Below are 16356 nucleotides of genomic sequence, written 5' to 3'. Positions count from 1 at the left end.
GTAAAAGCTAAGTAAAATTGAGCTATCTAACCAACTAATTCTGCCAATTAATTTTGCCACATTTTTATCAAATTCCATTTCTGATAGGGTAAAAAAATATGGGGCGTTCCATTTAAAATTGTCGACTTTCTTACCATTGAATATGGAGAAACGATAATTCAATTTTTGACCACCCTGTATAAGATACTTTAATACAACAAATGACAATCTGTTTGACAACATCTCAAGAGTAATCGTGCCAATTTAGAGCTTTTTTGAATGAACGTTGGCTGAGATATAAGGTTTTAAAGAGCATAAAGTAATTTGCCAAAGAAAAACTTAAAAACAAAATAACTCGAAAACGAAAAATGGTAGGTACCAATAACTTTTATCAAAGTCAACTTATTTTGTCGAATATAATTAAAAGGTGCATTAAAAACTATAGCATTCCATTTAAAATAACGAAGTTGTGGTCTACATCCGGTAGACCGGAAGTGGCGGCCATCTTGAAAGTATTTTAGATCGAAAGCTTCGAATGAACAATCCATGTTGTCAAAATTTCAAACCGCTACGAATAGTGGTACCTAAAAAAGTTCAAACGAACCAGTTGCGTGAGACATCCGGTATAGGTCCTCTATAAAACAATTTAGATAGGAATTTAGGAGTAGTAGAAATACGTGGTAAAGGACCCAAGAAGAAGAACAAGGTAGAAGTTGCTAGAAAATGATTGAAAAACAGACTAAAATTCCAGGATACGATTATCCAGTGGGAATAATTGGTTATACTTTTGCAACTTACAATAATCCTACCGATTATTTTCTAACACTGATGGGTAACTATGTAAAAGATATTGCCTTTCAAAGTAATTTGAACGCCACTCAAAGGAATAGAACGTTAAACTTGAAAGAAGAAGAGTTGCTGCGTTTCCTTGGCATAAATTTCTTAATGAGTTATCACAGTTTTCCAAGCTATAAACTCTTCTGGAGTAACGCTGAAGACTTGGGTGTACCACTTGTCATACGAACAATGACCTGTAATAGGTATCTGGAGATTTTATCATATCTGCATGTCAACGATAACGTCTTTTGGAAAAACAGAAAATTGAGAAAACCTTAGCTAGTGGAACAATAAGATCTTACAAAAAAGGTGCACCAAAAAATTTGTTAGATGATAAACGAATGAAAAGAGGAGATAATGATTATCGGAGCTCAAATTTAGACATAAGTTATTACAAATGGAAGGAGAAGTGCTTGAAATTTTGCTTTAATTTTTATGGAACAGAAGAGACCGCTGTAAAAAGGAAGCAAAAGAATAGAACGAAAATTGATGTGCGCTGTCGTTCAGTCGTTGATGATTACAATAAAAACAAGGGTTCTGTAAATCATGCCGATCAACTTCGACAAGTGTATGCAATCGACCGCTGTTCCAAAAAGTGGTGGCACAGGCTTTTTTTTGGTTTACAGATATGCTTCGTCAATTTTTTGTCATATATTCTCAATTGGAAGAGGAAAGGATGACGCTATTAGATTTTCGTCGTTCTGTAGCTACAGGTCTGATAAATAAATATAATGACGAAAGTATGGCTATTCTGTTACTGACGACGTAAGACTTGGGATCCGTGGTTCGCACTTTTTTTTACTTTTGGGAAAGAAAGAGGACGGTGTGAAAATTGTTCTGCCAAAGCTATTCAATCCAGACCAGACACTCAAAATGTACTGCGTGCAGTGTTTATTTATGTTATAATGAAAGAAAGAACTGTTTTTCTGAATATCATTATGTGATTTAGCTAAATCAAGAGATGCTTATTTTCTAACGTAATAAAAAAATGTATTATTTTTATATTAGCAATAAAAGTTTTTGTATACTGCAACATCACTAAAATATATTTTAATATCTGACAGTATTCTCAAGTACCATTATTCCTTTGGAATGGGGGATTGTCATATTTTGCTAAAATTAATTCCAACGGCCTTTACTGAGTGTATTTTGATAACGTTTTAATTCTGTCACAAAGTTTCAAAATTTTTCACTTCTTGGGACACCGAGGGTTAAGATCAAACTCAAGTGCAATACAATGTCAATCATTTAAAACCAGTGATGGGCACTGGGTAAATATCTGGCGGGTAGGTATTTATAAAATGGGTATTTATCTGGATATTTACCAGGGTAAATACCCAAACAGTACATATAAAAGTGATACAAGTAAAAATATAACAGCTTCGACAAAAATGTAGAGGAAAATGATGAAATGGGCGATCGAAGACGTATTATAATCAGGTAACCACTGCTCATTCTTCATTTTTGCGACGATGAGCCGCCCAGTTCCAGTTGAGCTTTGCCACGATGTTGACCGTATCATTTACGCCAGTTCTTCTTCGTAGGTCTTCATTTCGTATGTGGTCCCTCAGGGTTACACCCAGCATCGACCTCTTCATCTTTCTTTGCGTTACTTTGAGCCTCCTAGTAATGGCCACCGTTAATGTTAAAGTACGCATTGATTGAAAGCCTTTCTTTTCAAATATACAGGAATATCGCTCATGAAGATGTCTCTAAGTTTCCTGTAGGCTGCCCATGCGAGTATCATCCTTCTGTTTAGTTCGCTTGTTTGATTATTATCTCTCGATACACGAACCTCATGGCCAAAATATATGGCTGCGATGCGAACCAACTGAGATGAGTACTTTAAGAACAATAGTGGAAAAGACAAGAAGAGATAGATTTCCAACTCTAATGAAACACCAAGAATGATGTGTAAAAAACAGGTTACAACCTGAATAAAAGAAGAAGAATAATAAGATCTTAAACGAACTACTTAATTTTCAATTGGAAATCAACAATCTCATAGATCTTGGAATCTTGGATTTGATGGAAGTGCAATATGACTAGAAAAGAATTAATGAAGCACAAAAACTGAATTTAGTCATTAATATTAGACTTATACTCAATTCAGGACCTTCAAAGTTGTTTTTCGAGCATTAAAGAAATCGTTAAATATTTTCGAAGAGTATTACGTAAACGAGAATGGTCGGTAGTGAAAATATAAACTTTCCCGAAATATATGTACACTTTAAAGCTAATAACACCAGGAATGTGTATAAATTTGTTAGATAGGTGAGACAAAGGCACAAATCGCACTCAGCTCTATGCTGAGATGGAACAGGAAAAATAATATATGATAGTGAAATGAATGACATTTGGAAAAATTATTTGCAAAACCTATTAAGCATAGAAACTGATTTGGAAATAGACAGCAGTCCGTCACACCAAAGAAAGGATCGTGTCATGGAACCTATATCAATCAATGAGGTTCAAAACATGGAAAGGCATCAGGGATTAATGACATACCAGCGAAAGTATTCAAGATAGAAGTATTATTACCAATATTGATGTTAAAGCTTGGAACAAGATTTGTCCTAAATTTTGTTGATATTTAGCCCGACTCTTGCACACGCATCCTGTATACGTTCAGCATCAGTTTCATCTCTCCAAGGCTATCCGAAATTAATTGTTAATTATTTAATATTGCCATCAATGTCTATACCTTTTTGGGTTCAATTCAGTTGTTTAAATGCACTCTCCAAGACTGTGATGAACAATTTACCGTCATTGTAGCATTCTTGTAAATGTTATAAATATGTTTGGTGTATCGATAATGGACTCTGCATTCTTGAAGTACTTCCAAAACTGCCACCAACTCAATTTAAATCAAATTTTATAAATACCTCTAAATACCCATCTTGGGTAAATACCCTCGGGTATATATCCAGGGAATTTTCCTTTGAAAATAAATACCCAGGTATTTAACAACACTGTTTAAAACCATGCTTTACTTTCAATAACATTTTAACATAACTTCTAAAACTCTTGGCATAAATTAAATGAAATCGCCTCTTTAATCTTGTTTAATCTGAGTAACTGTAGCGTTACCACGACAAAATAATTTAATTAAAATTCAAGTTATTATTGTATTAGTAATTATTATTATCGACATTAAATTAAAACCTTCATCAACATTCCAATTATTCCAAGTAATATTTCTAAGTTTTGAAATTAAAATTATTAACATATGATGTGTCCTTCCCACAAGCATACCCATATTATCAATATTATCCGTGTGTACGTTATTTATAGTCTTGTATCATCCTTGAACATGTAACATTAATTTGAGTGCCATGTTTTCGCATTCTTTTTACATTCCAATAAACGTAACGTATATTTTTCCTTACATTATAAGCATAAATTTATAATATATCATTCTCAAACGGTTTCCGAGATACTAGAAAAGAAAAGATTAAGTTACAAACTTAATAATCATTTTAAAACAATACTTTCTTAAATATTCTTGTTGAGCCAGTACTGTGGGACACCTATATATGCAGACATTTTCAACGACGTTTCCCACGACGCCGTCGGTCTATTTGATATCTTTGCTTTAATTTTTTTGCACTCTAAATATTTACCTATTTTATCTCACAAAGATATCTCAATTCTGTGGAGTTTCAGTACAGATTCTGACAGTTGCTACGAATCGAATTTTAATGTTTGCACATCTTAAACAAACTCGGCTTAAGAAATAATTCGTTTTGGAACTTTACAAATTAGGTACCTTGATTTCTCATGAATCTTTTAAGAATCATAATAATCTACCATTTCTCACCATAACGCTAATCGTTCAGATGAATAAAAAAATCTAACAAAAACACTCATCCTTCGTGTCCATTCATAAAATGCGAGATTCCCGCGGAGCTAATAGACTGTCGTTAATATGAATAAAGTCGCCGGCAGTTTTGCTGCTGCTGGTGCTGCCGCTGCTATTAGATCTGCTGCCGCTGTTACTGTTGCTGTTTGCCGTGATGACGTGAAACTGGTTTTCTCGGTCCGTTGACCTCCTCCTCAACGCGCGGGACTCTCTCGCACCTCACCTCCTCCTTCAGGTTCTTCTTGGCCGAGAGATGAAGAAGGCGCGACCGCCGTTCTCGCCAAAAACGGTCCGACCCCCAATTAGACCAATAAAGATCGCATAAGAAGAAGAGGAAAATCGATTTCCGCGGTTGTGACGGGCTTAAAACGACGATGTCTATCAAAAAAGAAAGAAAATTAATGAGAATGAGGAGAGATTGACGACGATGACTGTTGAATGTTAACAAGTTGTTGTCGTTGTCGTTTCTTGAAATGGCTATTTAGATTTAGATTTTCGTCGTCTTTCTTAAAGCGTCACGATGAAAGTCGAGGAACCAACAAGATGAATGTTTCTAACGGTTGAAATATCGTTCATCTTTTCTTCTTCTTCGTCGTCGTCTTCTTGGGTTTTGTTGTGGGAAATAACAGTTAATTTTTTGTCTTTTATAATACTTTTTTGTTTGAATTTTAAATTATCTTTGGGACATTTTTCTAAATTTAAAAGATTAAAGTAAACATAACAGGTAGTTTTTGTAATAAAATGACAACGTTTTCAGGTCGAGCAGTACGCAACGAAAGCGCATCAAGTGGTTTTCTTGGTCGCCGAAGTTGCTGTTGGTGCAGTGTTCGTGTGTGTAGTAGAATGTAGTTGTTACGAATACCGTTTATAAGGATGAGAATCGTTCGAAACGAGCCTTTTCCTGTTTGGGCTTCGTCGCCGCGCAGCCCCACGTGCAGAGCATATGTTGCGTCTACAAGGCTAAAAAGAACCAACAACCACCGCACCACTTTTATTTTCTTTTTTGCTACTGGAAAAAAATTTCACTAACTTTTTTCATGCGTATTTCAAAATTTCCTTTCTCTCTTTGGTAAAGTTTTTATCTGGCCTTCCTGATGCAGATTAATCATCCCGCTGACGTTCGCCAAGAAGCGAAAGGTAAATCAATTATTGTTGTTATATTTGGATTTGCGAAATGCGCTCGTTAGCAATAATAATAAATGATATCCCAAGCTCTTTTCCTTTTTCTTGTTTTTGATACTCTTTATTTCTTCTTTTTCTTATTGGTATACTTATTACGCATGACCAACAACTGACGTGTTGGCTCCATTAGGAGCGCGCGATTTTTTCTCGCCCGTTGGAAATTATTTCGGATTGCGTGAGAGAATTCGCTTCGTAAGATGAGGTGGATTATTAAAGCGATTCTGTGACTTCCTAAGAAGTGATCTCACTTAAAAAATAATTACTTAATGAGATCTATAAAAAATTTCAGCTAAATACTTAAAAATTCCTAACCAAAGTTTATCTTATATAAAGAAAAACAAGAAAAGAAAAGTAGTATCTCAAGAAGTAAGACGGTTTACTATGAATAACGCAATTACAAGATACTTAGATAATCGAGGTAGCATTCTGGTTCATAACAAAGATGGTATTAACAGCAATATTATAAGAATAGTTGTTAATGATGATCATGTTACAAGAACTGCGGTTGATTTGTTGACAAACACAAATGTTGTCATATGCTAAATGTATAAAAATGGAAACTAGAAATGTACTTCAAGAATAAGCCAATTTAGAAATTCTAAATTATGTGTATAAAGTGCGTTATCTACAAGCTAAAATTGTTTAGAAACTCAAATTTCTCAAGAAACAATCAAATAAGAGAAATCTCCAATGTTATATTAAAGCACGTAAATTAAATTTTTGGAACCAATTGGTACTAACGCAACCATAGAAACTTAAAGATATGAATGCTTCACAGCACACCAAAATTGGGATAATGATTTTTCCTGCAAACACGATTCATTACGCCGATGTCTTGTTGCAGCTTCGTGTTCATATACCTCTGGAAAATAACGTTGAGTTTCACACTCAAGAATTCGCAGGTTTAATGTATTTAATCTACGGCACTTCTTGCAAATTCTTTGATAATAACCAATACATACTGAGAGGGGGAATTCACTTACACCGGGGCATGGGGGGCATCAGTGATCGACTATGCAATGGTAAACCAAGGTATGTGGGATAGAAGAGTGGAAAGATTTAGGGTGGCAGCGATGGTAGAATCGGATCACCAATCACTAGAAGTGTACATAAAGGGTGGGGGGAAGAGGGAACAGAAAGATAATGGAAGATAATGAGAAACACATTAGGGTAGATTGGTCTGCGAATGAACTGATTGAGGTGGTTAGGGAGGCGACGGGAGGTTAGACTGGGAAGGAATGAATGGTGGAATAGGGAATGCAGAGAGGCGAAGAGAGAAGCTAGAAGGAGATTGAGACAGTGGCGGAGAGGGGAGGTAGGGATAGATAGATATATAGAGGGCAGGAGAAAATACAAAGAAGAATGCAAGAAAAAAAAGAGGGAGGCTGAGAAGATTAGGGAGTTGAAAGAGGAAAATGAGGTATGGAGTATGGAGATACTTAAAGAGAATGAGGAAGGGAAGAGAGGATGTCAGCAGAGATATGCAAATGGCGGAATGGAGAACCTACTACATGGGATTGTGGGGAGGGCTGGAAGAGAGAAGAATGGGAGAGGGAGAGCGAGGGGTGCAAGGGGGAGAGGACATAACACTGGAAGAAGTGGAAGCAGTGTTGAGGGGACTGAAGAATTGAAGGGCGCCAGAGAAAGAGATCTAGAATGAGGCATGGTTGGAGGCGACGGAAACAGTGAAGAAGAAGCCATGGAAGGTAATAAACGACGTATGGAGAGGGGAGGGGTTCCGGACAGGTGGAGGATGGGGATAATATGCCCACTGTATAAAAAGGGGAGTAAAAGGGTGGTGGGCAATTATGGAGGGATCACCCTGATGGAAGATGTGGGAGGAAATGAGGAGGAGGCGTATCACAGAACAGCTGATAGAGAGAGTGGAGGAGACGTACAGGGAGACGATGGCCAAGGTTAAAGTGGGGGAAGAGTTAAGCGAGGTATTCTGGACGACGAAGGGATTAAGACAAGGGTGCTCGCTTAGTCCCACACTATTTGCGATGTATACGGCGGACTTGGAAGAGAGACTTGTGAAGGAGCAAATGGGTGGGGTGGTGATAGGAGGAACAAAAGTGCACGCGTTGGCGTATGCGGATGATTTGGTGGTCGTGACTAAAGAGGCGGTGGAGATGAAGGAGATGATGAGGTCTCTGGACAGATTTTATGGCGAAGGAGTTGGATAGAGGAAGTGAAAGAGTATACGAACTTGGGATATAGGTTCTTGGAAAGTAATATGGTCGGGTCGCACGTGAGGGCGATGGCAAAAAGAGCGAACAGGACGATGGGACAGGTTTGGGGATGGGGGGAGAGAACTTTTGGGAGGGATATGGGAAAAAGAAAGCTTATGTTTGAGAGCTTGGTGATTACCACAATGATGTACGGCGCAGAAGTATGGGGATGAGGAGAACAAGGATTGTTGGAGGATGTACAAACAAGGTATTGGAGATGGGTACTAGGCTTGGCAAGAGAGACTCAAGGATATATAGTGAGGGAGGAGGTTAAGGTGGAAGCTGGGAGAAGAGCAGTGAAGTACGAGGAAATAGTAGAAGGAGATAGTGACAGAGGAATTGCCAAAGTATCTGTTGATGGTGGTTTATTATAGGGAAGAGATTGGTGGCCAGATTCCGCTGTGGCAATGAGGAGAGAGGGAATACGTACTGGGCGGATGACGTGGAGAGGATTGGAAGACGCTGGAATACATGCTGAGAGGCTGTAGTGAGTAAGGGAGGAGGCGATGGACAGAAAGCAGATTTTGGGAGAGGGGGTGAGGGCAAAAGATGGATGAGGGAAGTGATCGGGGCGAGGAGCCGAGGATGTGGAGATGGGGGAGGAAGGTAGACGATTTGGGTGTATACAGGAGAAATATTGTAAATTATAAACAATAAAACGCTTATTATTAATAACCAATACTGGTTCAACTTTCTGTACTTTAATCAAATTATATTTCGGCTTTATATGTTGCGTTTGTAATTCTTTGTAGATGCATTTTCGTTTGGAATACAAAATAAGAGCTCTTCTTCATAACGCATCAAAGTATGACCGTGTATAACTTCGGTTTCATCAGTTTCCAGATCTATGCGCTGCTTTTATCTGTTTAACCAACTTTGTTAGTATAAAAAGATTCCCAAAAAAATAAATATATCCGAAAATATTTAATACATAACAAACAGGGAATCCCTGCACATATTTTCGCCCTCCTTGTTTACTTCTTCTAATCACGTACAAAGAGACAGTGAAAAGCCCGACGTGTTTGGAATAAAATGGAAATTTCTTGAGGTTATGTATAGATCGCCTCTCAGCTGATTATGTAAGTCACGTGAACAAACATTTAGTAACTTTCATATTTCCAAATTTTCAAAATTTTTTCAAAAATGTTAGATTTACGCTGTATGATTAAAATGTTTTAGTTTTAAGATATTCTCGATTGTCGAAGACCTAGTGGAACCGTGGTTTTGCCATACCATAGATGGTAGAAACGCGCGCCAGCATCAAGACTAGTTCTTCGTTCTCTCTCTTTCCCCTTTATTCCCGGCGCGTTGCCGTGGGCCTGGTCTTTTGTGTTCTCTCGGCCTTCTATCTTACGCGCGTCGATGTGGGCGTATTCACTTCTTGAGAGCGGCGACCACGTGACGCCGCTTTCGGTCGAGTATATCCACGATGCCCTTCTCACCATTCTTGAGTTACGTTCGCCTTCCGTCTTGTTTGCTTATACAGAAGAATTTGTTTTTTACAATATTCTTGATTTAAATCTCAATATTGAAATGATGTTGATTTGAATTTATTTTAAATAATAATGAATACATGGAGTTATTCATGTATTTATGTGTCAATTGGAATTACTTCTCTTTGGTGTTAGTAAAGAAGAAAAAATGAATTAACCCAGGTCCGGTTTTGTTTCGAATTATGAACGCTCACAACAACAAGTTTTTATTAATTTTAACCGTTAATATATACTTTTTTTAATATATAGTTGTTTTTTTTTGTTACAGTTGTACAGCAAAATACGTTGGGGAGTACTGCCAGTACGACAATCCGTGTTACACCGGGGCCAGATGTCAAAACGGCGGCTCCTGCAAGGTGCAGGTGTCATCGGACAAATATCCTAGGTTCTCGTGCGATTGTCCGTTGGGGTTCAGTGCTTCCCTATGTGAAATTCGCGACCCGAACTCGTGCGATAGTCGACCCTGTCAAAATGGGGGCACCTGTTCTCTGACGACCACCTTAGAAACGTACCAATGTCTTTGTCCATCCGGGTATACAGGTAAATAAAAAGAATATTTAATGTGATTGTATCACTTTTTGATTTTGTTTTATAGGAAAACATTGCGAGAAGCAAGATCATTGCGCCTCGCAACCATGCATGAATGGGGCCACTTGCACCCCGGTGGGTAACTCTTACAAATGCAAGTGTCCGTCTGGCTTTACCGGCAAAGCTTGCAAGGAGGACAGAGATGAATGCAGGAATAAACCGTGTGTCTACGGGAAATGTCATAACACCCACGGCAGTTACACGTAAGTTAATTTATTTTTTTTTATTCAAATAGAAAGTTATTTATTATTTGCTTATTTTGTTTCTTAATTGAATCACTTTTCTTTTAATCGTTTACGTAACTTCAAGAACCTCGTAGATCGTAAAAATGCTCGGAATCCTTCTAAAACTCGAACGTGGTCGTCGTTTCGCGAGCGCAATTTCCAGAATCGGTTCAGAAAGAGTGCCCGGAATGTTAATAAGCGAGGCGACACGAGCCGATTTGTCACTCTCGGGGCGATTTAAGCGATTTCTCTTGTGCTGCCGTTTACGGGTTTGTGATTATCTTCGACAGAAGAAGACTCTTATTGCTAATTACTTTTCTCTCTACTTGTGCGGTATAAAAAAATCTTCTTTCGCTAATAAAAGAAAAGAAATAGTGTTGTTGAAGACCGGCCCACGCCCACTTTTCTTTCTCGCTCATCTCGTACCTCGTTCATTTTCGTGCTCGCAATATACCGAATTCCCACACTTTCTCCTTTTGCGAAGCTCCATCGTTGTCATTCTCATGATGAAAAAAGTTTGCAAAATTTAAAACATTCACAACAAAATTTTTTTATTTAATGATATTCCTATTTTATTGACCGATTTCGGTTAACATCATCAGGCTAATTGCTAAAAACGATCACAGATAAAATAACCATAATCAACAAGATTTTAATAATATAAAGAATATTAAGGTTAACTTAAAGTTGTATTACATAGACACGAAAAGTAAAATTAAGGTTAGACTACTTTAAATATATAATGATGAAATTGTTGATAAAATGCCTAATTTACTGGACAACGTGTGAAGACTAGCGCTTGTATTTAATCCTCAAGGTCAAACCAATTCAAGTTACGAAGACGGCAATTATGGAAATGAATGGAAACAGAGGTGGTATGAATTGAAATCGGTAATTTCATTTAACAGCTTGCCATTGTGTTGACGTTTATGTTTTTGATTCTCTCAGATGTTAATCTTAGGTTCGCTTCTTATTATAACAATGTAACATAACAATCTTTATTTCTAAAATGCACAAAAACATGGTACATTTAATACGTCAGAGAAAAAAAAAATATTTTATTTGTAATTCTGCATCCTCCTCAAGTGAATAAAGTTCATTTTCTAACAACGTTCTCTTCACTTCCCGTTGAAATATTTTTCCCCCCCGGTTTCCTTAACCTCAATGGTAAAGCATTAAATAACTTGATTGAAATGTATATAAACATACTTGCGATTTCTGCACTCTGTGAAAAGGTGGTAATAAATTATCTAGAAATCTAGGGAAAGACTGGTTTTAAGTCCATGTTCTGACATAATAGATAAGAAATTTTCTTTGATTATAAAGTTCTCATTAACACATATGTTATAGTCTCCCATTATAAATATATTTTTAACATTTGGAGTTTCCTTTACGAAATATAAGACCTCTTCCGTTTTTTCCAACAACTGTTCATTATTACCGTGTGACAGAATTTAATTGTGAGATTTTTACTAAATTAATTGAATTTGATGAGTATTTTTCATTTAATAATAGCAAAACATCTCGAAAAGACTTCTAGTACAATTATAAGATGCAATTACATAATTTTCAAATTTTAAATTTTTATCTCTACTTCTGTCATCTAGTGTTCTGTAATAACAATTATGTTCGACTCTGATTTATCTAATAGATATCATATTGTAGTTGATTTATTTTATTTTTTAATCCCTGTGCATTAATATTTATTATTTCTACTTTTTTTTTTTGATTTTATTCCTCTTTTAATATTCTTTATTTGAATTTAACTTATTTATGAATCAATTATGTAGCTTGCTTTTTCCCCAGTTGGCTATAAATCAGGCTGTTTTGTTCAATCTAGGTACTCAATTGGTACAGAGACTTTAAATGAGGAATGCTCAATAGGTCGTTTTGCTGCCATTTGTTCGCACTTTATGTTTTTTATGTTTTTACCTTGTAGGTAATTTTTAATTTCTTTTTAATTTCTTAAACACACATCTTCATCAAACAGCAAATCTGCTTATTGCACACTTCCCTTTAGAATAGTATTCATTGCTGCACTCTTTATAGTATGCAAAAGCGATTTACTCGTTTTATATGAAACAGTAGTGAAATCATTGTCACTTTCTGACAAAGTTCGAGTATTGTTTGAATTACTAGATGTTATCTCTGAGTATTGAGGTTTCACATTTTTATTGCCAAATCGAAACCCTTCTCCTTGCGCGAGGTCATTATTTTTTAGTGCCAGATGTTGGATTATTATGGAATTTTGTATCGAAGTCAAAATAGTATTCTGCTTATCCAATTGTTCAGTTTTAAAAGACATTATTATTTTTTTCTGTCGTGTAGTGAATTGCTTTATTCATTTTTTTCTAGTACAAGATTTTCTAAGTTTAACTCACCATCATTTATTTTTGAGGTTAAGTTTTCTAAACAAGTACCACAGCTCCAGAACCTGAGTGACCCATTCTCCTATATACAGGGTGTATCAGGTACGAGTAGAAAAAATTTGAGGGCTTAAAGGTCCCCTTTTTGTGAATAAAAAATGCTTATAACACAATTTCCCATTTTTTAACATTCTTAAGATATGATACGATAAAGTTAAGGGTTTGAAAGTTTAAGTACTGCAGTATAAAGAATTATACTAAGCAGGCTTTGCTTATGTATATTAATTATGTTATTTATAGGGCACGGAACTTTTGTAACAAAACGATACGATTTCCCCCCTCCACTCGTTCTTAATTAAATTCTAAAACGGTTTTCTCAATAAAAAAAATATATATATAAAATTTTTTTTGAGATTATGTTCTTAATTATTGATCAAATCAAAAATTTTTATTAACAATATTTGTTTAGAATTACTTCAGGAACAGTGTTTGTTAATAAAATTTTTTGCTAACTTGAAATTTTAATTTTCCTCTGAATAGTATGCTACCAAAATTAATTATCTCAACAATTATTGTTTTTATTAAAAAATGTTTTAAATAAAATTTGTTTCAATTTCGATTTTGAATCAATTATCTAAATAAAAAATTTTTACATCTCTATTAATTAACCATCTAAGTGTAATTATGTATAAAAAATTAAAAATTATTATTTTGAGGTTATTTCCTTAATTATTGATTAAATCAAAAAAAATTGTTGACAAAGTTTGTTTAGAATTGTTTCAGGAACAATTTTTGTTAACACAATTTGTTTCTAACTTGAAATTTTAATTTCCCACTGAATAGTATGCTACAAAAATTAATATTTTTGAGGTTATATCCTTATTGTTGATTTAATCAAAAATTTTTGTTAACAAAATTTGTTTAGAATTACTTCAGGAACAGTATTTGTTAATACAATTTTTTGCTAACTTGAAATTTTAATTTCCCTCTGAATAGTATGCTATCAAAATTAATTATCTCAACAATTATTGTTTTTATTAAAAAATGTTTTAAATAAAATTTGTTTCAATTTCGATTTTGAATCAATTATCTAAATAAAAAATTTTTACATCTCTATTAATTAACCATCTAAGTGTAATTATGTATAAAAATTTAAAAATTATTATTTTAAGGTTATTTCCTTAATTATTGATTAAACCAAAAAAAATTGTTGACAAAGTTTGTTTAGAATTGTTTCAGCAACAATATTTGTTAACACAATTTTTTCCTAACTTGAAATTTTAATTTCCCACTGAATAGTATGCTACAAAAATTAATATTTTTGAGGTTATATCCTTATTGTTGATTTAATCAAAAAATTTTGTTAACAAAATTTGTTTAGAATTACTTCAGGAACAGCGTTTGTTAATAAAATTTTTTGCTAACTTGAAATTTTAATTTCCCTCTGAATAGTATGCTATCAAAATTAATTATCTCAACAATTATTGTTTTTATTAAAAAATGTTTTAAATAAAATTTGTTTCAATTTCGATTTTGAATCAATTATCTAAATAAAAAATTTTTACATCTCTATTAATTAACCATCTAAGTGTAATTATGTATAAAAATTTAAAAATTATTATTTTAAGGTTATTTCCTTAATTATTGATTAAACCAAAAAAAATTGTTGACAAAGTTTGTTTAGAATTGTTTCAGGAACAATTTTTGTTAACACAATTTTTTTCTAACTTGAAATTTTAATTTCCCACTGAATAGTATGCTACAAAAATTAATATTTTTGAGGTTATATCCTTATTGTTGATTTAATCAAAAAATGTTGTTAACAAAATTTGTTTAGAATTACTTCAGGAACAGTGTTTGTTAATACAATTTTTTGCTAACTTGAAATTTTAATTTCCCTCTGAATAGTATGCTATCAAAATTAATTATTTCGATAATTATTGTTTTTATTAAAAGATGTTTTAAATAAAATTTGTTTCAATTTCGATTTTGAACCAATTATCTCAATAAAAAAATTTTACATCTCTATTAATTAACCATCTAAGTGTAATTATGTATAAAAATTCAAAAATTATTATTTTGAGGTTATCTCCTTAATTATTGATTAAATCAAAAAAAAATGTTGACAAAGTTTGTTTAGAATTGTTTCAGCAACAATTTTTGTTAACACAATTTTTTTCTAACTTGAAATTTTAATTTCCCACTGAACAGTATGCTGTTCTTTTAATCAAGATTTTCTGAGAACGACTGGGGGGAAATGGTATCGTTTTGTTACAAAAGTTCCGTGCCCTGGTTATTTAACACATAAAGTCATTTTTGAGATATTTTTTTAGAAGTTGTTTATTATATACGAATAAATTTATCACTTCTGTTTTATCACTCTTTAATGTGAAAATTTACAAAAATTTTGGTTTTAATAAATAAACTTGCTTATTGTATTAAAAACAACAAAATTACAAAACTAGAAACAAATTACAAAGCAAAGCCTGCTTAGTCGAAACCAGTATTCATTAACCAGTAGTACTCAAACTTGTGAACCGTTAACTTTATGGTATTATATCTTAAGAAGAACAAAGAATGTGACATTGTGTTATAAGAATTTTTTATGCACAAAGAGGAGACCTATAACCCCTCAAATTTTTTCTACTCATACCTGATACACCCTGTATATGTTTATGAAGCATTGATGGACACAGAACGAAGTGAGAACATCAAACATACAATCAGGACGAAGGAGCCTAAATGACTAAATAGAAAGATGTGAAGAAAAACGGGCACTTCAATACCAAAGAATGCATGTGTCTGTTTATTCCTGATTTGATTATCTGATAATAACTTGGACGAATTTAATATTAATTACACCTATCTCTAACCTCTTCCGGAGAATTACTGAGCACATATCTTTAAGGCCGATTTTGTGTGTATTCCCTTGCGACTTTTTTGTGTCTTTTATTTCGTTATCTACGTTAAATTAGTTCTTTTTTTGAAAATTGAAGTTATTTTAAGTAATTTAAACCCATAAACGGTTTAGTGTCACAACGTAATTTTCAATTGATTTCGTGCGTGTGTGAATGAAGTCATGTATGTGTGGTCTTTTTTCAGAGGAAACGTTTTAATTGGATTTTGATAATTGAGCTATTTTTTTTTTCTATCTAAAGTAAGACGGGAATTTCACTTTCGAAAAGGCTACATAATCGACCGATTGGCTTAATTCTCCAAATCCGTACAAATGTCGTTTAGAAATCGCGAAATATTTTCTCTTTTAACTCCTTTATTCCTGTTTTTTTTTTCTTGGGTTTCGTTTGCTTCATCTAAGTGGACGGTAAGGTAATAAATGCAACTAAAATCCGAATCACTTTCGAAATCGTTTCTAGGAGAACTTCTCTCCTCGAGTTTTGAAATCACGAAAACCCTAAAGGTATAAAGAACGTTTGAACTTTAATTATTGGAGAAGAGGGCAATTGTTACGTAAAATTTGATTTTGTTACTTATCGAAGGAGAGGCAATAAATTTTTATTGGATTTCTTTTATCCTAAATCGAAACATTTTCTTTTTTAAATTAAATATTTTTATGTTTAAATTTTTATTAGCGTT

At 34.0% G+C, this 16356-nt stretch overlaps 1 protein-coding gene across 1 annotated transcript in view; it reads left to right on the top strand.

Moving 5' to 3' along the window:
• Positions 1–16356, top strand: part of LOC111416873 (neurogenic locus Notch protein) — an 81170-nt gene that overhangs the window by 11195 nt on the left and 53619 nt on the right. Inside the window, exons 3-4 of the mRNA XM_023048978.2 lie at positions 9853–10124; positions 10180–10375. Of these exons, the coding sequence (XP_022904746.2) occupies positions 9853–10124; positions 10180–10375 (468 nt within the window). The remainder of the gene's footprint in view (positions 1–9852; positions 10125–10179; positions 10376–16356) is intronic.

The sequence above is a fragment of the Onthophagus taurus genome, chromosome 3 (assembly GCF_036711975.1).
Source record: "Onthophagus taurus isolate NC chromosome 3, IU_Otau_3.0, whole genome shotgun sequence".
Lineage (NCBI taxonomy): Eukaryota > Metazoa > Arthropoda > Insecta > Coleoptera > Scarabaeidae > Onthophagus > Onthophagus taurus.
Note: the sequence above shows the minus strand (reverse complement) of the source record. Positions and strands in the feature narration are given on the sequence as shown.